Raw genomic sequence first — 27,688 nt, 5'->3', positions numbered from 1 at the left:
GATTGCAAAGGGTAAGCACGGAAGGAAAGACCACCGAGAAAGAGAAAAAGCGGAAAAAAAAAAACCCACCAAAAAACTTTGTTTCTTTCTCTCCGGGACTCAGGGAAAGCGTCACTTCCTAGTGCGGTAAGCGGGGAGGCTCCCGGGCCCGGGCTCCTCAACTCCTCCTCCTCCCGCCCTCCTCCTCCCTCGCAGCCGCAGCGCGGCTCCCGCCGGCATTTCACTCGGTTCTGGCAGCGGCCGGGCCCTGCCCCTCCTCCGAGCGGGGAAGGAGGGGAATCCCCGAGAGCGAGGAGCGAGCACGCAGCACTGATTCGGAAGCCTGGCGTGCACGGCGCTGCCGTGCTCACACCTGGTAGAGCGTGCAGGCTCCGTGCCCTGAGTTCAGCGCCAGCCCGCCCCAGCGCCGTCGGGCTTCGCGGCCCCTCTCCCGGTGGAAAGTACAAGCAAGCGTGCAAAGATCCCTAAAAGGGCTTTGTTTTTTCAGAAACCATTCGTAGCAGAAATAACGTGTTATTCCGTTTCCCCTTTTTTGGTCATTTTTCTCCTTCTTCAGAAGGAGCTGTAAAAGGGGAAAAACAAGGAAGGGAGAAAGGATTTGTAACATCTATGCTGCTGGCTGCTTTAGCACATTCCTGAAATTTAGTTTTACCAAAAAAAAATTAAAATTATTTCTAAGTCGAACATTTACTGCAATACTGCTGAGGTTTCTAAAAGTGTTCAGCTCGTCTGCTGGAATATGGCTTCCTCTGTTGCGTTGGTCTGAAAATAAACAGCGAGCTGGCAAATGCAGACACTCTGCTCCTCTTAAGGCAGGAAATAAAGCAGCTGCTTCGTCATTGCTCCCCCTGTAGACTGTCACGGATACGGATACTTGAGTTCATTAGCAATCAGGAAAACTTGCAGAATATAAAATAACATTTAGGTCAGCATTCGAAGATTAGACTCTTATTCAGTGGAATGTGCCAAGCAGCATGAAAATGGCAAACCTTTCCCTCCCAGCGTGCACGTAGCCGTGTTTACCTTCTTCCAGGCTGGGATCATTCAGCACCTGCAGGCTGGCATAGCGTTTTTTTCAGACCAGCAGGGCAATCTCACTTCTACCACCCATTGCTTTATAGAGCGAAATACACAAACAGTTTCTGTAGAGGATACTAGTTGGCATTTCTTTCACAACAGTTCCTGGCTGCTGTGCAGAACTTTTCACCAGGGAAGCTCAAGATGCATGGAAAAAGGTGCCCAGAGAAGCAACTTACCCATGACTATGAAGCGTATCTGATGCATAGCTGGGTTTGTCCGATGAGTCCCAGGTCAGTAGTTTAATTACCACACCCAGTCTTTTCCTGCCGCAGAATAGAGAATAACAGTGGGACGTGGAAGTGAGGAGCAAAACAGCAGCCAGAGGTACTTTCGGTAAAGCATTTTTCTTTCTTTCACAACTGAAGATATCATTTAACGTAACACTGGCTTAATAAAACATTCAAGGAAAAATCTGCTCCCGTTAAAACATTTACTCTTCAAAGACCATTGACAAATTGGAGCTGTAGATTAATAACTCAATGAATCACTATAGAAAAAATGTTCAAAAGTGCTCACAAATTGTCTAATATATAAACTTAAATACATGAACGCATAATGACAAAAACCGAAGTCAAAGAAATACAACCAACTAATTTAATTTGCCCTAAATAAGACTAAAAAGACACATTCCATAATCTGGAGTTACCTCCTCTGTTATGAAATAGCGGGCAATCAATGTTCTCCATGAAGCACATCATATATTGATAACATTGAAACCGCTTATGTCAGCTTCTACTGTGTGTGCGTGGAGGGGGGAAAGTCTGCTGTGACTGTAAATCATAGTGTTGTAACAGTGAAGTGTAGCCCTTCCTTCCAGCCAGAACAGATGCGTATCATACTTCACCTGCTTGGAGTTTGGGAAGTGAAATGATGAGCAGTGTCTCATGTTTCACAACACAATCACATAAAAGCAAGAGACAATGGCAGAAACATCACCATCTGGCTACAGATGCTAAGGTTGCACAGAGTAGGGAGTATGCTTTTTATCCTTGTCTAGGAGGCATCTTAACAATATTGTCCTTTGTCTCCTAAATTATATATAAGGTAGATAACAATCTATTCTTTACTCCAAAGGCAACATAGTAACAGTCAGATCAAAGCTGAAAGACACAGCAAGGTGCAAAATTTACAGAAAGGGATTGTGCTTCTTCCTAAACATTCCAAGAAGGTTAAGACTAGACAGGCCTGTAGGGACACCAGCCAGCTTATATATCCACAGTAGAAGAATCATATTTCAAAGACACCGTGGAACAAAGAATATTTTGTGAGCAATAAACAGTTTTATGAAGTGTTCTGTAAAGATTCTACTATTACACACTCTTTGTTATTTTCCTCCGTACTGTGTAGTCTTCACATCTCCAGAACCTGCCACTGTTTCTTCCTTGCACTAGCAGCTTTTGCTATGTGCCTTTTTTTCTCCTTATCTCTTTTATCTGTATATGCCAAGATGTGTGTGCAGGCTGCACTTCTATCAATTTAACAGGAACAAAATTTAATGCATACACATTTCCTGGTATGACATTATTTTATTACTACATTAAATCAGGAGATTAGATGTCTTCTTGTCTTGTACAGACACATCTTGTGCTGTAACAACATCGACTCATATCATTAAAAAACTACATTGCACTGAGTCAGAATTTGGATTAAAGACTGCTTTACATACTTGTGTTTGCAAAACTGGCTCATCCGCTCAGCAGGTGGCACTCTTTTCTCCAAGTCAGAGCAGAGATGGAGTTCGGTCCTCTTCTTGTTCCACTTTAGACGTGCTGCAGCACTAAGGGACACCATATAGAGCTATCAGTTCTTCCTGAAAAGTTATTAAATGAAAGCCCTGAACATTAATAAGCTAATTATAAAATAATTGCACTCTTTGTAAATGAAGCTTTATATACCAATAAAACACCTCAGTCATTTTGAAAATTTCTCTGAAATTTACATTGGATGCAATATTTTTCTTAAAAAACAAAACAAAACAAATAAATAATAAAAAAAGGCTAAACCAGTAAAAAATAACTGCAGTGATTATCTCACAAGTATACTCAATTAGAGGGCCGGGCTGCCTCTTGGCAAACTAGAGAAATGGACTAATTGGAAGCACAGAAAGCTCAATGCAGTGCAAAACCCTGCACTTTGGCCAGACTAAACCTTTGCTGTTGCACAGGCTGGGACAGACGGTCACTCAGCTCCTCTGAAGAGGATCTGGGGCTCCTGGTGGGCAGTGGAGTAAAAACGAGCCTGCAGTGAAGGCTAACAGCAATCTGGGCTGGAAAAACAGCCCAAAGCAGAGCTAGAACAAGGGAAATGGTCATTCTCTTTAATTGACATCTGCATCTGGAATTCTGATTCCAGTTTTGAGCACCCAGTTTAAGAAATATGTTTCTCAAGTTTCTCAACAGTAAAGGCTCAGGACAGACAGGTGCTGCAGCAGAAATCCCATGTGGATGAGAGAACTGAGCTGGCCAAGTGTGTAAAGAAAGCAGGCAGATAAGACTTAATAGCAACCTTCCAATATCTACAAGACTAGATCTTTTCATACACAGCGTAGAGGAAGAGGTACAGTCAGGCTCTTTATTGCATGGGAGAAAGACAATAGTTATATTTTGAAACAGTGGCAATTCTAATCAGCTTGTGAAGATAATGAAGCAGTGCAGCAGGTTACCACAAGAGATTGTGGAAGGCAAGTAACTTCCGTTCTTTCAAGTTTCCAGCACCTGACTGGACACATAAAAGCCCTGCACAATTTGGTCTGAATTCAGTGCTGACCATGCTCCGAGCATGTGGTTGAACTGGAGACATCCCCAAATCCCTTCCAAAAGTAGTTCTATCATTGAAGAGACAAATCCCTTTATCTCACAGAAGAGAAATACTACCTTTGAAATATTCTAGGGAACAAATTCTCATGAAAAATTTGATGCAATAATATAGAAAGTTTGTAGAGAAAGTTTTTTTTTTTTTTGAGTTTGCAGTAAGAAAAAAATATTCTCGCATACACTCCACATCTGAGTTTAAAATTAAAACACTGGGTTTGCTTTACTAGAGCAAAAATCAGCTTCTTTCATTTGTTTAGTGAAAAGTGTGCATGTTTACAGAGTGTGTGTGTAAATACTAAGTATCACAAGCTGTCTCCCTGAGAACCAGAATAAGACTTTGCTACATGAGGGAAAAGGAGGGACACTGTGGTTTAGAAAAGAAACCACATGTAAAGAAGTTATTCACATTGCTTGAACTCTAAATGAAGCTCAGACACCAGATTTAGAAATAGAGTTTAAGAACTTATGAACTCGTATGGCATGCTGAAAATCAGAAGCGACAAAACTTTCTTCCTAGGTTATGTAGCCTTAAATATTTTGCAGTCCTTTCTACATTTACTGTCACTTTTCCTAGAATCTCACATACTTTCCTCTTAAAAACAATAATATGTGGTAACATTAGTCACTGTTTACAACTGAGAAAAAAAACACTTGGAGAAGATGTGTGCTTCAGAGTCAGGTTCAAGGGCCAGACATGGCTGCGATGCAGCTGCAATGTCACACAGGCAGGCCGCTTGCAAGAATGTAAAGCAGTTCTCGAGCAAATATGACAGAAGCCAACCTCAAGGCTTAATTTGGTGGGTAACTTCCACTAAGGCTTCTTCTACCCTTTTCCTCTCAAGACGACTAGATGTATTAAAATTGGCTTGGAGTACAGCCAGACAACTGCTAGAAGCTCTTAGAACTGAAGATGTGCTTAGGGACCCAACAACAACAAAGCAAGGAGAAAATAAATGCTGAGAACTAATATTCACAGCCTGACTGAGCTCAGGGTAATAACAGAAATAAAGTCTAATTAGTAATTATGAGGTAGACTTTCCTTTACAAATATAAAATTCTATGCCCACAAAAGCAAGTATTATCAGCACTTTTGACATTATTAAAAACAAAACTCACTGTTAAATTTGCTTAGCACATAGAAATCTTCCTGCTGTGCATACATTTAATGTACAATTCAGAAACACATACGTAGGTGTAAATATATGTACATATATAGATATGTATCCTTAAAGACAGTTCTTCTGGAGAAGATCAATAGGAAACTTCTGAGCTCCAGCAGCTGATATACCAGTCTAAAGCTCACTTCAAATAATTTGACACTGACAACCATTCAAGAAGCTTTCAGCCCAAACCAACTGTAATGTCACTGTAGCCACAATGACTCAGTGCCATTGCACTTAAACTAAAACATATGCAGTATAAATACAGGAGCAAGGGGGAAATCGGAAAGCAATCATCCCATATGTAGCATATAGTGCTCTGTTCAATGGGGATTCCATTCCTATTCCATTCCATAAGAAAATTATATAAGGGGAAGAGGATGTAAATACATCACAATGGCAGATATCAACATGTATAAGTAAGACTTACACAACAAATATGTTCCAAATAGTGAGGGCAATGTGGAACCAGGTGATTATGCACCTTGACCTTGATGACCCAACCTATCCCTCTGCTTTTTAATCCCTCTTTCCTGACTCTGCACGCTTGCTTGTACTGGCAGCTGACATCTGTGCAAATCAGATGTGCAGAGGTTTTCTGCCACCACAGTTACACTGCAATGTAGTTGGTAGATTGCTGCACAGTTTTTATTCTTTTAAAATTCACAAGGAAGTTATATCATCGTCATACCTATACCCCAGATTAATTTTGTCACTCCTCTAAGCTGCATTCCAATGTCAATTTGTGCCCTCCTGTACTTTTAATTCTGTTATAAAGTACAGCGTGTTTGATAATACATAGAATAGGTTTAGTTTCTCTTTATAAGTTGGTCAGTGTAAAAGTTAGTATGATTTTTTCCCCACCTTCTACTCCTTTTCTCTGCCCTCTTTCTCCTTTTCTCTCTTTTTCTCCCTCATGAGTGGAAATCTTAAAAAGACTCACATTCAAAGTACAGAGTACAACAAGAGCTGTTGTGCAATATCTACAGAAGGAAAATCCCTAGCTAAGATGTGGTATTTGTAGGCAAGAAAACTTCCCAAGCATATATGCAGATATATTATCCACTATGCATTTAAGGTACAAGAAATACACTAATAAAGCATCAACAAACATCTTCATGTCTGTTGCAAAATTGCTAGTCTGAATTTAAAAACAGGGAGCAGAAGTTTCAACAGGTAGTGATGTATTTTATCAATACATCTCAGTCATTTTGCTTTTACTAGCCATTTTCTACACACTCTTCAAACTGTTCCCTACTCACAAACTTAGCAGTACCTTTCCCTCTTTGCAAATCCGTACTTCTCTTTTATATTACCCCTACTCTTGCAGGTCCTTCTCCAGCTCCTTAAAGCCACAGAGAACTGAGAGAGAAAAGGCGACTGCAAGGAGCTAAAGTAAGAGATCTGCAGAAGAACAGAGAGGAATACATGTGATCTGTGAAGGCAACAACTGGAAAATAGTACTGAAATACCAAGCAAGACCACCGCTCATTCTAACTAAATGTACCTGTTGGTTTACAGCAGAATTAGTTTCTTCGCTCTTTCTTCATATACAGAGAGGCACCTTCCAATACTACAAAAAGTACTTAGAAAGCAGGCTTGTTGGGTTTTATTAAGATTAGTGAAAGCTTGGCTTGAAAAACATAGAGTGGCTGAGCAGTAGGTTATCTGACACAGAGCTCAGCTACACACAGACAGCATCTTAACTGCTGCCAACCAGTTGCACCAAATAAACATGGTATAAGCTATCACACAAGCAAGTATCACTTAATTGACTCAGACCTGTCAGTTACCAATTGTCAATCAGCCTCCAAAAGAAAAAAAAACATTGTTATCCTGCAGTTGCTTAGCTGAGAGTCAAACAGTTGTCATCTGAGCGTCACACATCCAACAAAATACTTTACCATCCATAATAACAGGGGGCAAGCAGTGCTTCATAGAATACAGTCATTGACACCATTAATTCCTTCCAGGCCAGTTGTGCTTACTGATCACTCTTCTTTTTCTCAGAGAAAACAGGTGAAAAATCTTTGCAAATTCTTATTTTCGGGCCAATGGAATACAACAGCTGATTTATTGATATCCAAGATGTTAATAATTGAGTGATAACAACCAAATGCATTCCAGAAGGGAACATTCTTTCACTGAATGAATGGGTGAGAAGCATTCTACAAATATTCAGCAGCCCTGAAGGAAGCTTTGCACAGAGATCTGGTTATCTTAAGAACGTGTCTTTGGTTACCTCAAGGCTACAAAAATCTTCGTAGTCCTCTTTCACAGAACATTATTGTTCAGAAACAGCATTGAATAAATTTGATGCTAGCACAAGTTTCTCCTGAAGTAGCTTGCTCCTCACGATTTTCCTCCTTGTTCATACTTGTCTTATTCTCCTTTTGTCAGCTTACTCCCCCCCCTCACTTGTAACTGTAGTTACTGATGTTCACACTAATACTACAGCCAAAATTCAAAAGCATAGCCATGGGCTTACAGAGCTCTAATCAGCCACAAAGCAATATGACAAACTAAAAAGTGTCTCTACGTCCAGATGAGTGGCAATGCTGTATATTAAATTTGGAGAAATCAAGATAATTGTGTTGCGATGCAAAAGTATGTGACTGAATCTTAGTATATGAAATATCCCCACATAAATATATATATTTATTAGTGCCTCACTGGTTGTAGATTTCTAAAGGAATACCAGTGTAACTCTGTTGTATAATTGATAGATAGTTAATAGAATTATCTATTACTCTATTGCAGAGTAATAGAAACAAATCTACACAGAGGTTTATGCTTGTGTAGCAGCGTGGTTCTAAAAATAGAAGCTCCTAATTTTCTAAACTGTTCTGCAATTAAAAAAAAGACAATGCTGATAAGATTCCACACAACAATAAGATAGTTTTAGTCTACAATAATGTCAGGCCTTATATAAATATTAAGTAGCTTTACAAACCTAAAACTTCACCACATTTAATAATATACAAATTCGTAATTATATGACACTTATGGATTGGATTTAAGAAATGGTCATGAACACATTAAGGGCAATAGGAAAATGACTTTCTCTAGCAAGTACCTCAGTATTTTCTTTTATCTTAAAAATTAAATAAGACTTACGTAGAAGAGGAATCAAAGCTATGAGTAAAACTTTAGTGTGATTACTTTGCAATCATCATATAAAAACAAAAGCATATTCTTATTTTTATGGATTAAAGATCCACAGTGAAAGATCAGACCTAACAACTTTAACGTAAAATCTTTGCAACCCTATATTTTCATTACAAAGGACAAATACGAAGGAGTTTTTGGATTTATTTCACTAACAAAAGAACTTATTTGCCTTAAAATGAATGCCATTCTTCAAGATATTCTGCAGATGGCCTCCTGCTTGAACACAAATAAAAACCAGTAGTTTTGAATGAAAAGGTCTGTTTATATAGCAAAGCTTTCCTAGCATCATGGAAATGGTAAGCAACAGAGCAAATCCAGATCCTACTGATGTCCCTTGGCCTGTCAGAACCCAGGTGAAAAATCTGAGGTGAAGACAAAGAAAGATGAGTTGTGGCATTCCCAGGCATAATACAAGTGAAAAAAAAAAAAACAAGTTACTGCTAACATTGGCAATTACTTATCTGTATATTTCACTGAACAGATGAAGCCCACTTAGCGAACAGAAGACACTACTCTCATAAGGCAGCTGAGTAACCACCTGTAAAACATTCCCACAAGTGTCTCTGCCTTGAGCTAATGCTCAGTTCACCTGAGACCCACTGTGAATTGTTTCTTACTGCAAAACAGAACTTGTATAATAAAAACTACAAAATCAGAGACAATTGATGAGCAGATAACATAACCCGAGTTGGATGATAGCTTGCTTTCCCCAACTGTCTACCCTTTCTGACATTTTTCTGGCCAATTGTGAGCAGAGCTGCTCACAAATCACCCTCAAACTGCACTGTACAGCATGATATGTCACTGATATCAAATCAGATAAAGAGCTCAGTTTGACCTTGGCTTGAATTGTTTCTTTTTAGCTCACAAATGAGATTACTACGCAGACTCAAATAGTCACTACAAATGGCTGTAATAGCATAAGATGTTTTTGTTCTCTCCTGAAGTTGTTGCACCCACAGCTTAGCTGGCAGAATGAATCATCTAAGATCTCCTAATGCATTACATACAAAGATATGTGAGTTAGCTCAAATGACACTCAGAAGCACTTCGGGCTGTTGGTTGGCATTGCATCAAATGAAAAAGGAACGTTCTCATTGTCCTTTGGGATTGGTAACAAGGACAAGAACTTTAATTGAAGGCTTGTAAGCAAGCAGTTCAGAAAAATCTCAAACATCAAATCTATCAGATATATATATATTTTTTACAATAATTCTTTCTTATTGCAGCCTGAAATACTGCCTTAGAATCAGTATGACAAGCAAAGTGGTTTTGTTACAGTAGAACACAAATATATCACTCAATAAGTTCTCTTCCATAAAAGTTTTTCTTTGTTTGTTTTTTAATGGAGAAGGCCCACCTTCCATCCAGACACCTTCAGCAAACTTTCATCAATGTCTCTGAAAAAAAAACATTTGAAAATATTTCTCTAACTTTCTCTACTTTTGGAAAAATGCTTCCACATTTTCACATTGTGTAAGAGACTCATTAAACCAAAAAAATATTTAAATTTTGTCAGATTTGAGTGAAAATCCAATCAATTGCTCTTATTCACAAAAATCCATCAAAGATATGTTCCCTGTGCAGCCCTTGCTCTCCCTCCTGTCTTCCCCAGGCCTGTTTAGCTGCTAGATGTTCTAGCAAGAATATGTATCCATGTGCTTTGGAGAGTCTGCTCTGGTGATGCAACTCCTATTTACCATCACATCACAGTCTTGACTCATCACCTGCACCGCTGGGGCAGTACTGCTGTAATTATCCTTTTTTTTTTTTTTTTGGGTGCAGAATTGTTATAATTTAATTATTAATGGTTATTAAAACAAACAAACAATACCAACAGCTAAGGAGCTGCCCTCTAAAAAAGTCAGGAAATGGAATGCTACAGCAACATGGTATCAAAGATGGTAAAAAGAAACCCAGGCCTTCATGGGCACCTTTGCTGCCTGCACATACAGGCTGAGGAGTCTGGTGTCACACAGAGCTTACACATATCCCAGGGGATTTTGATGGCCAAAACTTCAACTACATAAGCAACAGCTGTATTATTCATCTACTACCTACTTTAGTGACACCAATTAACAAGAACATTATAAATTACCTGTGAACAATGAAACGTGTAAAAGCAAATTATTTTTACATACTCTTACCAGTATGATCCAAGATCCAAGGGAAATTAATAGGATTACCTGGTGCTTAAAAAGCAATTAAGTTCACAGTTTGGGTGGAAGGTTTTCTTTTTCCATGTTAAGGGCAGATTAAACAGACAAAAAGAGGATTCACAGCCAGATTGTTTTGAAGAAAAAAACCTCTATAGTTTGATTTTTGAATTCTACTTGATACTGTTGATACTGACTTCACTAAAACTGTTAGGAATATTATCTTAACCACTCTGAAACAGGTAAGAGCTGGGATTTCGGAAGCTAAATAGTTTTCTTTCCTTTTTATCCAGAGACAGCCTTGAATCTCGGAGAACGTCTGTGAGATGAAACAAGGGCCAAACTCAAATGAATGACATTCCTGATCTGGGTGCTCAGCAATAGCTTGTCAGCAAGGACCACAGCCATCTTCCAGCATAACCACATCCCCAGTTTCACCTCTGCCCCATCTCTGATTGAATTTAAAACAATGAAACCCAGGTTGACTTAGCCTTGTTTGTATGTGGCAATACTCCTAATATGTATTATGTAATAGCTGTTCCACAATGGCCTGCCATCACTGACAGTTTTATTTGACACTAAAGGTGACTTTCTGAGGTTTAGCTTAGTCTGAGGTAGATGAAGCCACACCACAAAAAGGCATTCCTAGCATAGAACATGTATCCACAAGGCAAGTCAGTGCAGAATGGCTACTGCATTTTAAATTCACACCTAAGATTATTTCACAACAGCTTCCCTTCCAAATAAGCAGGATTCAATGAGAGACAGACAGTAGTGGGAGAAAAGGGAGTAAAAGGGTTCAGCTGAAATTGCAGGTGACTGCTGTAACACCTTTCACAATAACTTTGTTCAGCCAGAATAAAGCCACCACAGGCTAGGCAAGACAAAGTGGGCTCATCCAGAGATTTTCACTGCTCACTTAAAGACTTTATATAAACACAAAAGTCATTAAAGTAGTATTGCCACTGTATAGTATATAGAAACAAAATTATGCACATATGACCATATGGAGCAAAGTTTTCATCAGTATTCTTCTAACTATCAATAGTCATCAAGATATACTACATTAACACATAACATGTAATCTTCTCCTGTTTGTTCCTTTAATGACACACAACATTACAGGAGTAATTATTTCAGAAGCTAATGTTATTTTCTTGCATGTATGAGGCAAGTAAGCATTCATCATTAGAAAAGGCCATCTCTGTACAGGATACATCCACCCAAAGCTACGGAAGCAACTTCAGACTTGAAAACTTACTTTGAGAGTTAGTCCTGGTGAAGGTGTTATCTCTCACTAGTCCAACTGATGTAGTTGAAAAAAGAATATGGAGGTGTAAGCCTTCTTGTTACTCCTCTTTTCTAGACCAGTACCAAATACATTACTTCAAGTCCTGTGGAACGTGATCTTATGTTGGCACAGATGCAGATGATTCTTGGATACACTAAAATACCATGGCTAAAGCTATAGCAGAAAGACCTTGCCTTTATGGAAGAGGCAGGGCAGAGTCGCTAGGACTATTAACCTGTAAGAGTTTTTCCAGTTCTTGAAGCAGTCAGTTTGCACAGCACAGCAGTTTCCGGGGACACAGTGTCCACAGAACGGTTTGCCTTTCCCAGTCAGTTCCACAGCTGTATGGATGTGCGGGGCAGCCTGGGGAGTCGTACAGGGAGAGCCCTGCTTTTTCATGGCTCATCCTCTTACTACCGTTTCTTCAAATAAAGATGCCTCTTCACCCCTCCACACACATACTGCAAGTACACATATAGCCTGTGAAAGTATATACACACACACACACACACACAGAATTACGTTGTATACAACAGCAGCTTTGCTGGAATTTTAGGAGTGGCCAGAAAGCTATATGTAATACAGCCCCATATCACATCAGTGAACAAAATCTCATCCACTGAAACAAGAAGCACATATCACACAGCATTACCCTTAAAAGTGAAAAACAAACCGCCCTTCACAAGCAACAAGTGCTCGCACAGCTCAGTCTCACTGGGATGAAGGAACGTAGGACAAAGCGCACGCTGCGAACAGAAGGCTATCCTCCCACCTCAGCCCTTCCCGCCCCTCTCACAACGCTCGCGCCCGGGACTCGGCCACTTTAAGCGGAGGCACGCGGCACGCAGGCTTTGTGCGCACGCGCAGGGGGCGGGGCGCTCGGTCACCAGTTCGCGCCGCGGGGGTCTGGCTGGGGCGCTGCAGGAGGGGTTTGAGGTGAGCGGGGTGCATGGTTGCTGGCGTGCGCCGCAGGTGCGGGTTGCCGTTAACCGTCGCGCCCGCGCGCCGGGCTGGGAGTGATTAGGTGGCGCGGCTTTGAGGCACCATCTGGGTCCTCCTCCATCAGCTGGGGCAGTGCCTGGCCCGCCCTCGGGGCCACTGTTGCTTCTGAGTGCTCTCTCCTGTGCTGTTCTGCTCGCAGCTTCAGAAACTGTGGTGTTGAACCATCCACAGACGATCTCCAGTGTCCCTCCCGCCTTGGGCAGTGATTTCTCGCAGTCTTTATTCACACCCTGGTAGGTGTTCAGTCAGTGCGCTCTGGGACTGCCCGTGTGTGGGAGTCCCCGTGCGCATCACAGCGCTCACAGCAGTGTCAGGTGTTTCTCAGGAGTTTCTCCCGGAGTGACGCTCCGGCCTTTCTGGGAGCTATCTGCACCCTTGACTTCATCTGTGACTTGAAATTCTCCTAAGGGAAAATAAGCCTTAGGAGTTGGTAATTCTAAACAGTTTTCATCAACTCTAATACAAGGCAGCTATTAAAAAAAAACACACACCCAAACCTGCCCAAGAGGTGGTACTTGGGAGTTTCCATTCTTTATGACACCTAAATCTGAGAAAATCGAAGTTTATACAGTCCAACTGTACGTAGACGTGAGTCTGTGTACCTACTGGAATTTTTGATTTGTATGTCAGTCCAGTTTGACTGTAGGAGGAACTCTGGGAATTCGCCTTGAGAATTAAATGAAGCATGAGACATTGGGAAAGCTGAAATTATTAGTTCAGCTCAGAAAAGTACTTTTTTTTTTTTTACGGTATGCATTTTTTCTTCATCATAGTCTGTATTGATTGTGGCTTCTACTTTTTGAAAACTTGACTTTGCAATGTAATTAATGTTGTGTTCTAATGTACTGCATCTTAGGGGAGTGGTGAACTTTGATGCCTAATACATTACATTCACTTTTTTGTTCTTTTCAGTTAGTTACCGTTTCCCCCCCCTTTCCCCCCTCCCCCGCCATAGTCTTAAGCTCCTTGCCCATCTTTCTTCATCTCTGCTTTCTTGGTCTCACCTCCTCATTTGTTGTTCCCAGTTCTTCCATTTCTCTCCATTATATTTTTGAGTTTTGCTGGCCCTTATGTTGCTATTCCTTGCACGTTTCTTTGTTCTCACTGATTCATAATACCAGTCCTTCCTTCCCGCGTGTTCCTCATTCAAAATCATTCTTCCTTGAAAGCTCTTTCTTAGGAAACACAGATCCTAAGACATTTTGATACAGTTTTAGAAGACTTCAAGTCTTGTCTTCTGTTTATATTGGCTGCCTGGGTCTGACACAGGAGGAATAAACTACACACTCTTCCTTTTTTTTTTTTCCCTATTCTTCCTTTTTTTTTTTTTTTTTCTTAAACTGGACCACACCTGATGTGGGCTTTGACAATTTGGAAGCAGATAAATTATTTTGTCAGAAGTACATGCAACTGAAAACTGTCTTATAAACAATGTTAGAAACAAGTAGATCTCTACACCAAGCCCAAGACAAACAAACAGGAGTGTTTTAATGCTGATGAATTTACACTTTGTAAAAGGAGTAGTCGTGTCAGTTTGCAAAAATGGGAGAAGAAAGACAAGAAGAGAATGAAATAAGAGTTAAACTGGGCTAGAATGTATTTGAGAGTGCCCTGGAGGTGCTGCTGTTGTGTATCCTAATGCTATTTACTCAAAATGTGGGTCAGACAATCTTGGCCTAGAATGATGATGTCAAAACTCACAATTTTAACTCCATTTGTTCTAAAGAACAAAAAACTCAGACTATTTTTATTTGGAAAAGCCAGAATGGTAGTACTGCTACCATAGTAATGCTGCTTTCTTTTGGTCTTTTCAAAATTTAGACAAACAAAAAAAAATCCAAAAGTGTTCTTAATACTTGCATTAAATGTATGTTGAAAAGCTTTATGTATATGGGACAAAACCATTTATTTCACTTAAAAAAAAATCTGTTCTCTTCCTCCCAAAGCTTTCTTCAGTTAATGGCGCTAAACGATGGCACTTCTACTTTCTTTCTTCAATTACTTATTGCTTATGAAATGAGGAAAGATAGATTGTTTTGTATTATGTTTTGATATTAGTGTGAACGTTTGCTTGTGTGCTTACTGGCTTGCATTGTAGGACAAGTGCAATCATATCTGTGAGTAAATGTCTATTTCCAATGGTACATATTACTGTCACAGAATGGGTGGCACTTCATTTGCCAGTCTCTTTTTCTTCCTGTCCTCCCACTTGCTGTATCTGGAAGATCTTCAGACGAATTAGTACACAGGCTTCTCAGCCTAAAGATGTGAAAATGGCCTGGGAAACCAATAGCATTTTTGTTCCCTCAGAACTTCTGTTGTTCAGAGAAGCAATCCAAACTTACATTGTATATTTTTCCACTTGCGTTTTCCTGTGCCACTCTGTACCGCCTTTCCTTTGTTTCAGTAATTATTAATTACTTTATGTTATGTTAATATCTTTATTCAACACTTCTTTAAGAACTGCATTTTTTTCCTCTGTACTGTAGTAGAAAGCAGATATTTCAAATATGTGTTGGTCACAATAAAAATGCTTTTTATGACCTCTTATTCAGATTGGGTTTTTGTGCTTGCATAATAAGGGTATTTGGTTTCAGGATAACAAAAATAGAATCACTTTTGAGCACGTACATTTCCGTAAAGCATGAGCTGTACAGTGATTCTGCCTACTCTGTGTACTTTATGAACAGTGGATCAAACACTTAATACCATGGATAGGTTTGAACTGAATATGAATAGTACTTAGAGGAATTATTTGTCCAGATTTCATGTGAACTGTCACGCTGATGTCAGTTTATATTCACTACATTCTTAACTCATTGTTTCTGCACAGAGCAGTGTCATTAGTGGCTATAAACTTAAGCCAAGTTCTGTATGTGTGCGAATCGTTTACTGGAAGATTTTAAATTGCATTCCCTACATTCTGGACATTTGTAAAATGCTGGAATTAACACAGATTCTCAGATGCTAAGACAATTGCTATGTGGACCACTTGAATGTAATTTTGTTATGCAAATACTATCAGGCAAGGTAGTGTAAGAGGATTCAGATGCTCAAGAACTCAAGAACGCAAAATTAGATCGTTTATGCTTGAGTTGGCTCAGGAATGACACGAAATATGAAGTAAAAATATGTAATTTCATGTTTATAAAGTCTGTGAGTCCATTGTGAGAACAGACTTGCTCACTTCAAAGTTTAGAGAAGAATATGGATTTTTGTTCTGAAAATATTTTATGAAATGGCTAGAAAACAACGTGCCTAAGATCACAAAGAAATCTGTAGTGGAGTATGATGCTGAACCCATGATTTGCCAAAGTTTACCTTAGGCTGTCCTTCTTCTTAGGATTTTACGTGAGTGTAAACAGACATTGTTTTAACTGCATGAGTATAAAGTTCACAAGTCTGTTTATTTTTCACTTGAGATTGTTTTATATGACTATTGGGCATGAATACCAAAAGTGGTGAGGCTCATGTTTCACTCTTTTCAAATTTGTAATGAAGCCACTATGTGGCCTCCTCTTGGCAATTGCTTTGCCAGGATATCAGGCTATTGCAGATGGATCCAACTGCAACAGAGCAAAAGCAAAGTACTGCGTTTTGGCAGTGTTATCTGAAAAGCACAGGCTTTGGGAGAAGTCAGAAGGAACAGGTGAAACTCTGGCAGCCGGGAAATGTGTCTGCAGGATTTCACTTGCACCACACCTCTAAGTCTATTTTATTTTGGATGAGCTGTTTGTATTTGCATCCATTTGCTAGTTCTTCCTCTCTTCTGCAGCTCTCTGTGGTTGCTCATCAGGTTGCTCTCACTACAAATGCCAGCAGAGCAGTAGGAGAGCAGAGCAGTGCCTGGTGGGATGGTGCAGCGGATGTTGCAGCTCTCCCTTACTGCTGTGCAGGGGACAGAGTGGATGTTAGGTTTCCCATGGGATTTGTAAGTGGTGTCAAGACGTGTATTACGTAACTCCTGTAACCCCATTTCCAAATTGCCGACTACTTTGCCCCATTTTCTTTCTCAAGGGATTTTATGTTTCAGCCCTTCAAGCAGTGTTTTCCTTTGTAGGAGTCCAGTGTGAAATCGCTGCAAAAGCAGGAATGATTATACAAAGAGTAGTGCTGAATTCACGCCCTGGTATGTATTTTATTGCAATAAGGGAGCAGTGTGTTTGTCATGGTTGCCTAATAGTCTGAAGTGGTGAGAGTAGAAGCAGAAACTAACGTCAGATTTGCATATCTTAATACCGTATGCAACAATAAACAAAGTTTATTATGAAGTGTATTTATTTAGTCTCTACATGCAGACTTTTAAACTCATGGTTGAGAAAAAATAATGCATAATTATGAGAAAACCCTAGGACTAGAGACTCAGTGCAAAGAAAGATTATCAAGTGTTGTTTTTTAGTTCTGGCGTTTCTTCTTTTTGTAAGATTATTAGAATATTTTTATAAAGTTTGCTTCAACAAGCGGCATGGAAACTATTAATAAGTGCAAGTACCTTGTACTGGCCAGTGAAGCATAATGCCATCAGATCCACTAACGTGAAAATCTACATTGTTTGTCTAGATTTGCACAAAATGTAGATCAAAAGGTTGCTTGCAAATCAGAATAGACCTGGCAAGGATAATTAGAATAGTGGTTAGTGTACAACTCTTGTGCTGCATATCCAGGATGATTTGAAACAAGTTATTTAATACTTCATTAGCCTTTGGAGATAATTCTTGTAGAAATTAGTCCTCAATAGTCAGGAGGGGTTAGCTGAGAATTTTGGAATGTCTGTTATGGCTGTGTCTACAGTTTGGGCAGTGGGAGTACACCTGTTTAAATCTCAGTCTGCTGAGTTAGCTGATAGTTTTATAGCTGTGAACAGAGACAAGCTAACATATTTTAAAATGGACTACCATCATTAAAAATGCCTTCCCTGTTGATTAAAGGAAGCTCCGCATTGATTCAGTTATTTGTTTCATTTCAAAATAATTCTAGGTAAGAATGGAGTGCCAGTGGCTGAAAACTTCAGACTGGAGCAAAGTACAATACCAGACACAGTGCAAGAGGGACAAGTACGTGTTAGAACCCTGTATCTCTCTGTGGATCCTTACATGGTACGTGGTGAGCTTACAACTAAGCCAGAACTTCTTTAAAAATTACCTTAAACTCTGTACCTCTCATGATGTTTAACACAGAAGTTAACAATCCTAAAATCTCTAGTGGGGAAATACAAAGAAAATACTTAAATATTTAAGGGATGATGTAAACATATTTTGCTATTCTCCAGTGCATGGAGATGGACTCAATGACTTCTGGCTGCTTTTTGCAATCCTACATTTCTGTGATTCGTGCAGTCAAGGAATGGCATATGAGGAAATCTTGTCAGGTCCAAGCCAGCTTGCCTTTGGGTATGAGGCTGACTTTGAGGCAGTGTTTGTAGAACATGTTGGCTTTGGTAGCACTAGTGAAGGAGACTCGAATGTCCCGTCTTTTTGTACCGAGTGAATAAGCAGGGAAAGAAAGATCTAAGAGAAGATTATGAATATTTGGGGCTTATTGAGAGATTTTTGAGTAACCCATTGTGTCTGACATTTTAAACACATCTCATCCCCAGCTTCATTTGAACTTCTTATAACTAAACGATGTGTTCCACCAGAGCTTCTCCTTAAAGTCTTGTCTTTCAGCGCTGCCGGATGAATGAAGATACGGGTTCAGATTACCTCTTGCCTTGGCAGCTATCTGAAGTTGCTGATGGTGGGGGCATTGGGGTTGTGGAGGAGAGCAAGCATAATAACTTTGCTAAAGGAGACATCGTCACTTCCTTCAATTGGCCCTGGCAGACAGTGGCCATTCTGGATGGAAGCTTGCTACAAAAGGTATACAAAACCTAGATTGTCACCATTTTATTTTCATAAATTTATTTATTTTTTTAAAGAGTAATTAATGATACTATTTCTTAATCAAAATCAAGTTGGTATTAACGAAGAAATCCATTCTCAAAAGGCAGACGAACTCACAGTTGGCAAAATCTGTAACAGTTTTTCTGCTTTTAACAAAGAAAAAGATGAATGCTTTTGCTGGCTATCAGGCATGCCAGTATTATTTCACTTGCTGTGTTTTTAATAAACTTCCCCAAAGTTGCTTCTGTTAATTAATTCTGTTATTCTAATTCTAGATAGATCTATTCCTGATCCATGGAAGTGTAGTCATGAAAGGTTTTAGGCACATTTAAATAAATTTATTTACCAACATGTTAGTGAAAGCTTGTACTTCTTCCATGGAAGAAGTGCCACTGATCTGCAATCCTAATGTTTGATAACACTGCTATTTTGTCCTTTACACTAACATAGGGATAGTTTGCCATTGCATGAGACTTCTACTCCGCTGGATGCTTTTTTCCATCATTTCCATCATTTCCATATTTCCATCATTTAAGCTCTTGTGAGTGATTTTACTCACAATCTTTTTCTAAAACTGTGGACGTATAATCTTTGTTTCGTTTTATATAAACTTGTTGTTAAGGTAGAACAAGTTTATAGCTAGCTTGTCACTGTCTGTTGTACCTTGCCTTGTAAATATCCTGAATTACTCTTGTATCACCAGTCAAATAACAAATAGCAAAACCTCACCTTAGAAGAAATGAACATCATGTGATTTTGTTTCGTAGGTTGTTCCACAACTTGTGAATGGACGCCTTTCCTACTTTCTTGGCGCAGCTGGATTGACAGGACTGACAGCCTTGCTAGGTATAAGAGAGAAAGGCCATGTGACTGTGGGTGCCAATCAGACCATGGTGGTGAGTGGAGCAGCTGGTGCCTGCGGTTCTTTGGCTGGCCAGGTAGGTTGGCTGAAGACACAAAGGATATGGAGTTACTAAATTTGTGTTCTGAAACATGATGATTAGTAAACATACAGATAAAACCATTATAAATACAAACGAGTGTAACTTCATGGGAAGGTTCACAGATTTGGCTCACACTCACTGAGAGATTTTAGGTATGAAACTCAAGTTTCCTGAAACTGGGATAGCAGAAAAGGGTCCAAGGTGAATGAAGTGGATACTCTAAAAACGTATACTCAGTGTGTTTTTTATAGTAGTCTACCATTTGAATACAGTCTTTGAGTTGACTGGCAACTTCCATTTTTCCTATATTATCAAATGCAGTAAACATTTCCTCACAGTGTTGGTAATTCCACAGTCAGTGATTTGGAAAGGCAGTGTAATTCTGTTGGGAACTGCCTCTTCTCTACATGTGAGAAAGGAACAACAAAAAGCTCTTTTGCTGCATGGGCTGGGAATGTACACTAAAATTTGCTGTCTTGGGTTTTAGTGGGATAAGACATCCCTAATGTTTATGCATGGGGAAAATGATGAGCTTCTCTTTATTGTTTTGTTTTGTTTTAACAATAGATTGGCCATCTGGACGGGTGCTCTAAAGTTGTGGGTATTGCTGGCACAGATGAAAAGTGCTCCATTTTGGTCTCAGAAATGGGGTTTGATGCTGCTATCAATTACAAGAAAGGGAATGTGGCACAGCAGCTCCGTGAACTCTGCCCAGGTGGTGTGGATGTTTACTTTGACAATGTTGGTGGAGAGATCAGTGATACAGTTATAAGCCAGGTGATTATGCCAACTATCAGCTTTATTCTCATCATTCTCCAAAGTCTGTGTACTCAGCTTTGAATTAAGCCTGCAATATAGTAGAATAAGCTTTCCACTTTGTTGATCTAATTTTGGTGCTGATCCTCATCAGGAATCAAACATTTGACATCAGTGCCTGTTACTTGGTCTAACCTCACAGTACACTAGTGAAAACATAGTTTCTCTTCTGATCTCTTGCTTCCTATACATGGTATGACTTTTTTTTTTTTCCCCCACCCTTTCCCTCACTCCTTGCCCCACTCCCTTCCTTTCCCTGCCCATCGCGGGGGGCTGGGGGCCAGGAGACAGTACTGTTCTTAAAACATTCTCTGTCAGTGCAGTAATCTTGTGTTTTAGTACTGGGTTACTGGCAGCTCTGTTGGACCTCCATTAGTGCTCTTGACCATCCCTCTTTCATGTAAACATGAAACCAGTCTGTGTCCCATGGCAGAGAGGCCTTGCTGGCAGTGCTGTCTTTGGGATCTCTAAATCACAGCCTGTATCCAACAGCTGTATCCTATTAGTCCCTCTCCTCACAAAAAGCCACACAGTAAAAAAAAAAAACTACTTATGTTCCTCATATTTAATGCTACATATACTGTACAGCATGTTTTTCCACTCTTTGTCTGCATTTGTCTATGTGGTTGTCACAGGTTGACTGGGGCTGAAATTCTGCTCTTTTCTAGGAGAGGTGATTCTAAATAAAGACACTTGTGTGAAAATTGTGTGGTATATTCTAGTGCATCTCTAGAAAACGTGGTTTATGAGACGAAGGAATGTAATTTTTCTCACTTTGTGCCGTCTCAAATAGATGAATCAGAACAGCCACATCATCCTGTGTGGACAGATTTCTCAGTATAACAAAGATGTGCCTTATCCTCCTCCATTGCCTCCTGACACAGAAAAATACAGAAAGAAAGAAACATCACAAGGTACGTTTCTCCTTTGGAACTTGTGACCAGGTTCCAGGTCACAAGATTTTTTGAGTCTGATGTTCAGAAGATAGTCTGTAGATCCACACTAGGCATGTGTAATTGCAGCAGAATGTTGCAACACCAGAAAAATTAAAATCTCAGCGTCATTAAATTATTTCTCTTACATTTTCTGTAATGGCATAAAAATGGGAAAAGATAATGTTACATGTTAACATAGATTTGTGATTCTTTAATTTAGTCTTGGAGTCTCTGAGAGATTCTTCAAAATAAGGGAACGCGTTGCCATGGTTCTGTTCTCAGCATGTTGCAAAACACCTATCTCTTCAAGTGTAGTGGGTCAGGAGAAAATCAAATTTTTTTTAATGAAAAAATGCAGCTGAAGCTGTGGTTGTTTTTAAATTTCAGTTTTAGTATTTGGGTTTTCATTAGATAATGGGAACTAATGGGAACTTGAATGCTTTAGGCAGCTGTGACAGCACTGTATGCAAAATTTTGGGCAGCTAAAAAGTTAATTTATACTTACCATCTATTCCAGGCCCACTTACAGAAAAAAAAATCAGTGTGCATTTCATGGACGTTTACTTGTTTTTGTGGCAGTAGCTCTTGATTTTTGTCATGCTTCTCTCTGATCCTTGAAACAAATTTTTTTGTTCAAGATCAGTGTTATTCTCAAGTTCCTGCTCCTGTCTTAACAAGCTTGCAAAGCTCTGCAAGCATCACTGTAATCATTACTGACATTCCTTCAGTTTCAATATTGTTGTGTTTCTTTAAAAATTTGCAGATTTCAGAACATGCTTATCAGCCTTTCCTAGCTCAAGGCTCACTCTTTTCTTTCACAGAGAAAGATTCTTGGTGTTGAATTATATGGACAAACAAGAAGCTAGCGTACTGCAACTCTGTCAGTGGATCCAAGAAGGTAAACTGAAGGTAGGAATTTTTACATTTAATCTGTGTCCTTTGCTATTATCTCCTCAGATCAGACTTCCTGTACTCATACCACTACTTCTTTGTCTCTGGCTGTTTTACCGTGCTCCAGGATCAGAGAGATTTTCTTGAGAATGCTTAAGTACACTTGAAAGCATATCAGGTAGTACCTATAGTGAATACTTATCATGAGTGGTGCGGCTGCACTATGACAGACATGACGCTGAGATCTGTACTCTTCCGTTCTGTGTAGGATAGAAGTGCTTTTTGACTTAAAAGTAAAAGTTTTTGAAGGCCTGATCCCTTGAATATGTGACTAGTTCATGTTCTGAATGCTTTTGGGGATCTTGTCAGAAGTTTTGTCTCAAGCTTCATAATCACTATTTGTTATTTTGGAAGTGGTAATCCTTGGTATCTTTCTTTTTCCCTGTAAAGTCTTTCTAAATTAGTTTTTGATTCTTTAGTGTGGTTACCTGGAAGAATTGCAAAGTATAGGATTTTGGCATGTGCACAAATCTTCCTGTTCTGATTGAAGAACTAAATTAGCTATAGTCTTATCAAAATATTGGCTTCTATCTTGATGTTGGAACATAGGTAGCTGAAACAGAGCACTGTCCATTGTAGCCAGAGAATCCTTAGCATTTCTGTGGCAGTTCCTAAGAGATGTTAATCTTGTTTGACAAAAGCTAAGAGGACATTTTTGTATTGACAGGTCAGAGAAACAGTGGTAGAAGGCTTAGAGAATATTGGTGGTAAGCTTTTATAACATTTTCTAAAAACATTAAGTGCAACAATAGTAGAAGCCATTTGCCAATTCAGATTCTTGTTCTTTATTATAACACTAAGAATCATGTTTTAGATAATAAAAATCACAAGATATTAAAGTGTTCTGTAAGAAACTCACGTATGTTTAAAAATTTATTGGATATGAAGTTTGCAGGTTTTCTTTCCCCAGAATTACAATGTGGGGAGGTGGGCATTAGGTTAAAGTGTTTAAACTGTTATGTTAGCAGTTCACAATCATCCTGGTCTTACTGATTTAAGGTGCTGCCCATTTCTGGAACTTGTATACAAAAGGGTCTTTTGGAAACTTTGAACTTACGCTTCAAAACAAGAAGTCTGTCTCTAACAGTACTTTTCGTTAGCAGATTCAGCAACAAATAAATTGAAAGCTCTGTACAAGGAAAGGAAAAACATACTAGCCATGACAAAACAATCTACGTTAATATTTTTGGAGACACAAGATAGCCTATAGCCTCATCCAAAAATCTGTAATGAATATAAAAACCATGGAGGTCTGTGACTCCAATGAGACAAAGCTAAAAAGCCAGGTGACTCAAGATGCACTGTAAGAATGCATCCCTACTGAGTAACAGAAAAGAATGTAGCCCGTTTATTTCTGTAAGACTGAAAATCAGTAGAAATAGGCATTGGCCCAAACGTATAGATACACATTTATTTCTACATTTTCATTTATTGTTGATACCTACTTGTAAAAATTTGTATTTTGAGGGAATCAGATCAAATTTTGCAGGCATATTTCACACCTTATTTACTCATTCTTTTGGAATCAGTTTGTCACATTGCTTGCACTATGTTGCCTATAAGCACAGTATTTATAAGTCTATTTGTTTCACAAAGGTTTGTGAAACTGATAGCATTTGTGGGCTCTGCAGTCATGCTTCATCTTCATTTTTGGCATTTATGTGCTCATAACAAAAGCAAAAAATATAATCATGAACTTATATTGGGTGAAATAGGTACTTAAAAATTGATAAAAAAAAATCACACAAAGCTGCCTGTGGCAGTTTATTACACTAGTTTGGCTTTTTTTCCCTCTCCATTAATTTGGCATATGATTAAGAATAAATATATAGTTGCTCCTGCTTGAGGAACTACTTCATGTTTGCTTCTATCATTTTCTTTAAAAGAAGTTACTTGGTACATTTGATTTGGAACTAACTTATGTCATTATTTCTCTTGAAGCTGCTTTCCAGTCCATGATGAATGGAGGCAATATTGGAAAACAGATCGTCCTAGTTTCTAAGTAAAAGTCATTGCTTGGGGAAAAGTAATTGATTCTATCCATAGTAATAAGCAAGTTTTACTTATAGTAATTACCACCTTAAATAAGCAGTTGTTCTTTATATATTAAGAGCAGATGTTTTAGGATGCTAAGGCAAAAACCATGCTAATAAACTGAACAGAATTGGAAACAGGAATGCAATAGTTTATACTAAAAATGGTAATATTTTTGACATGATTTGACAGCAATCAATTAGCACACTTACAAGTAATTTATGGGTATGGTTTGGCAGTTAGACCACCTCAGGAACTATTTCCAATAAGTAATTTGTATACAGTCACCTAGTTTTAGATGTTGGAAGAATTACTTGCATACATATGTGTTGTTCCTATGCTAATTTGTCTCATTGCCCAAGAACTTGATAATTTTTCATTTACTAGTATAAACTTAGCTTGACAGTCCAATCAATCTGGCTATCATAAGCTTAGCTTGACAGTCCAATCAATCTGGCTATCATCTTAAAATTGTAAGTGGTCTAACTTTTTTTTTCCAGATAAGAACAATCAAAAATTCCTTTCCTACAACTCAAGTTCTGTAGTATCAAAGATACTTCTGTTTTGCCATCTGGAACAAGTTTCCACTGATTGCATTTCCCAGTTTTCTGTACTGTATCATTATATAGCCTCTTTTCAGAGTACCTTAAACCTAGTTCATTTAGAATTCCATCTGCATGCCACCTGAGACTTTCATCAGAGGAAGGTCCAGCTATAAGGGCTAGCTTATTTTGGCGGAACAATGCTCTTTTACCATTTTGGAAGCTTGAGAAGCAAGCCACTGTTTCCAAGTTTGACTAACATAACCTCAAGCCAAGTGATACTGATGCAATCTAAACATGTCTTCAAAATAAAGCCATTAGAATTCCACCATTATGTACGTTTAGAAACACTGACACATTAATTTAGTGATTAGGATAATTTATGACAGCGTAACTTACAAGCTATTGGTTTTGTTTTAAATATTTGCCTTTAAGAGGAGTGCTTCCAAGCAGTAGGGTAGGCTAAGAATGGATCCTCTAGATCTTCTTGAGTCACTACCTACACTCAAACTAAATGGAATCCAAGAACTAGGAGATAAACTATTCAGGAAGTTTGGCATTTAAATCTTTTTGCACACTGTAGAAAGAGAACAGATAACAGAACTGCCTCATATCTTTCTGAGCTGTGTGAAAAACAGTCCCTTGATTCTCAATCCAATATCAACATCACTAACTTGAGCACTAGCAATAACATCATGGTGGGACAGAAGCCAAAATTGTTGTGGAAGAAAATCAGCATCATTGTAGTTAGCAAATGAAGATAAAAAGCATCAGATGAAAGAAATTCTATGAATTCCTGCTTATTGACTGTTTATAGATGATACTCATTCCTGAAATTTGGGCATTTCAAGCTTAAAGACTTGATAATTTGTACACAGATGAGAAAGAGAGGAGGGAGCTAAGAGGAAATGCAGCCTTTTCAAACAGAACCAGATGTTCTATTGAGTGCTCTGGTACATCAGATCATGTGGCTTAATTGTCACCTTTCCTTTTCTTCTCTCCCACATACAAACACTTTAGATTGAAACAGCATCAGCCTGGAGGCTGTTATGCAATGCACGCCCTTTCTGCAGTAAAACTTCTACAAGGCAGTAGGCTGGCCTTAATGCACTGTAACAATCTTTCTGCATAGACTTCCTCCTCCTAAAGTCCAGTTCATTCCTAAAGTTCATCTCCAAATGTAAAAGAAATAAACAAAACAAACAGCCCACTTCTTCACACAAATTTAAACATCCTCTTGCTTATATTTCCCTATATTTGGCTTCCTCTAACCTACCAATTTTATCTATATAAATTATCTATATAGATATATATGTTTCAACAACGTTTTGAGAAAAGATGATGCCTTATGATCTTAAAACTGAAGACCCTTTTGTTTCAATTCAAAGCATTCTAGTTACTTACATGCATCTATTTCAGAAGGGATTTCATCCATGACCTGTGGTCAGTTTGTATTGCAAGAATGTAAGGAAGGCAGCATAGCAATAACTGCTGCTAAAAAGGTGTTAAAATGTTTTCACACATTATGGGTGAAGGCAACTTACTTATACTTCCAGAGTTGCATTTGCTTGTCCAAAGTACAAACGTTGGACTTCTGAACATTGTTTGCTAAAGAGCTATTACAGAATGAGCTCATGAGTGAGGACCATGAGCTGACACACCTTCCAAGAAGGACAGCCTCTAGGATCTGAATTTTCACAACTGAAAATATGATTAAATTTTAAAATTCCCAGCATGATGATTTTTACAGCAATTGCTTAGTAATCCATGCACACTGTAAGCCCATTGCAGTCTGATGATGTGAAGGGTGACCTAGAGTGAGGTCATGCTGAGATATTAATTCTCTACTGTAATAAAGGCAGCTTGATTGCTGCAGCATTCCAGTAGATTAGGTAACTCACAGGGAGGAATATTCTGCCAGCATAAGTCAGATGACTATAGGGAAAAAAAAAAGAAAAAGAGATACAGGCAGTTAAAGTAGACTTCATCATGGTACTTCCAATATCTAGAAAACTTTTCTGCATTTGTGAACCCTGGCCTAACGTTATCTCTTCAGAATAAATAAAAATCAAAGGAATAAAATCTTTTAAATGAAGTGCCTATATTTGTTAATAAAAAATATATTTTTTGCAACCTTGTCTTAATTTCTTATTGTAATAGTGACTCTTAAGTGATCATACATTTTGCACTGTAGGGGAGGTCTCATTTAACAGAAGGTAACAAATAGCTGCTAAGGAAAATCCAGGCCAGTCTGGATGTAGCACCACCACTGACTGCAGAGGACCAGCATCTGTGCAGGAAGCCTTACCATGCAGAGACAGCACATGGTAGCTCAGATGATCTTAAGCTAGAAGGTACTAGAAATTTGGCTATGCAGTCTCTATCAATAAGCATTTCTTGTTGCAACTAATAACATTTAAACAGCATTAGACAGATATCATTGAAAAAAATTTGATCCCATCTTACACTTGTTTATGTTTTGCCTGTTTTACGCACTCCCATTTTCATCTCTTTTCCTTATGCACTGTGAAAAGTTGCTGTTGGCTATAGATTAGTGCTAGGTCACATGGTTTAGTGCAAGGATTTAATGGAAAATATCAGATACCTGGAAAAAGAACTAACCAGCCCCCATATAGGTGGTTCTGTCAGTTCATAGCAGCAACTTCAGCCAAAGCGGAGAGAGAAGGCAGACACCTTCCAAGTAGCTTCCATATCTTTTTTCTTTTTAATGCATTGATAGTAGAAGCAGATGTAGGACTATTTAGTGCTTTTTTTTGTCTTACACTACTTTCCTGTATTACAGCAGGGAAGTGGGAAATGTTTATGCAGTCCACAAACAGACTGCCAGGGATAAGAGTTCATGAGCAGAAGGATTATCCTGCAAGGATAACAACAGCTGGAATTAACTCCA

At 38.8% G+C, this 27,688-nt stretch overlaps 2 protein-coding genes across 8 annotated transcripts in view; one reads left to right on the top strand and one right to left on the bottom strand.

Moving 5' to 3' along the window:
• The window catches only part of MIDEAS (mitotic deacetylase associated SANT domain protein), a 61,602-nt gene extending 49,029 nt beyond the window's left edge, over positions 1–12,573 (bottom strand). For 2 of the 7 annotated variants that reach the window (XM_010711461.3, XM_010711462.3), the window contains exons 1-3: positions 11,642–12,573; positions 2,747–2,857; positions 1,257–1,343 (exon numbers count right to left, since the gene is read on the bottom strand). The gene's annotated coding sequence lies outside the window, so the exon portion shown is untranslated. Of the gene's footprint in view, positions 1–69; positions 191–1,256; positions 1,344–2,746; positions 2,891–9,584; positions 9,625–11,641 lie in introns of those variants that run through there. The other 5 variants (XM_031553550.1, XM_031553552.1, XM_031553553.1 and 2 more) reach the window with 5 other exon arrangements.
• A 269-nt stretch (positions 12,574–12,842) lies between these two features.
• On the top strand, positions 12,843–26,872 carry PTGR2 (prostaglandin reductase 2). Its single transcript, XM_019615591.2, is given in 11 exon segments — positions 12,843–12,906; positions 16,734–16,802; positions 17,651–17,769; positions 18,340–18,531; positions 19,323–19,493; positions 20,067–20,276; positions 21,109–21,202; positions 21,205–21,229; positions 22,072–22,159; positions 22,869–22,908; positions 24,143–26,872. Coding segments are annotated over 10 exon segments (1,041 nt in total). The 5' UTR covers positions 12,843–12,906; positions 16,734–16,765; the 3' UTR covers positions 24,208–26,872.
• Positions 26,873–27,688: the final 816 nt, after the last annotated feature.

The sequence above is a fragment of the Meleagris gallopavo genome, chromosome 5 (assembly GCF_000146605.3).
Source record: "Meleagris gallopavo isolate NT-WF06-2002-E0010 breed Aviagen turkey brand Nicholas breeding stock chromosome 5, Turkey_5.1, whole genome shotgun sequence".
NCBI classification, from domain to species: Eukaryota; Metazoa; Chordata; class Aves; order Galliformes; family Phasianidae; genus Meleagris; species Meleagris gallopavo.
This window is presented reverse-complemented; position numbering and strand designations above follow the sequence as displayed.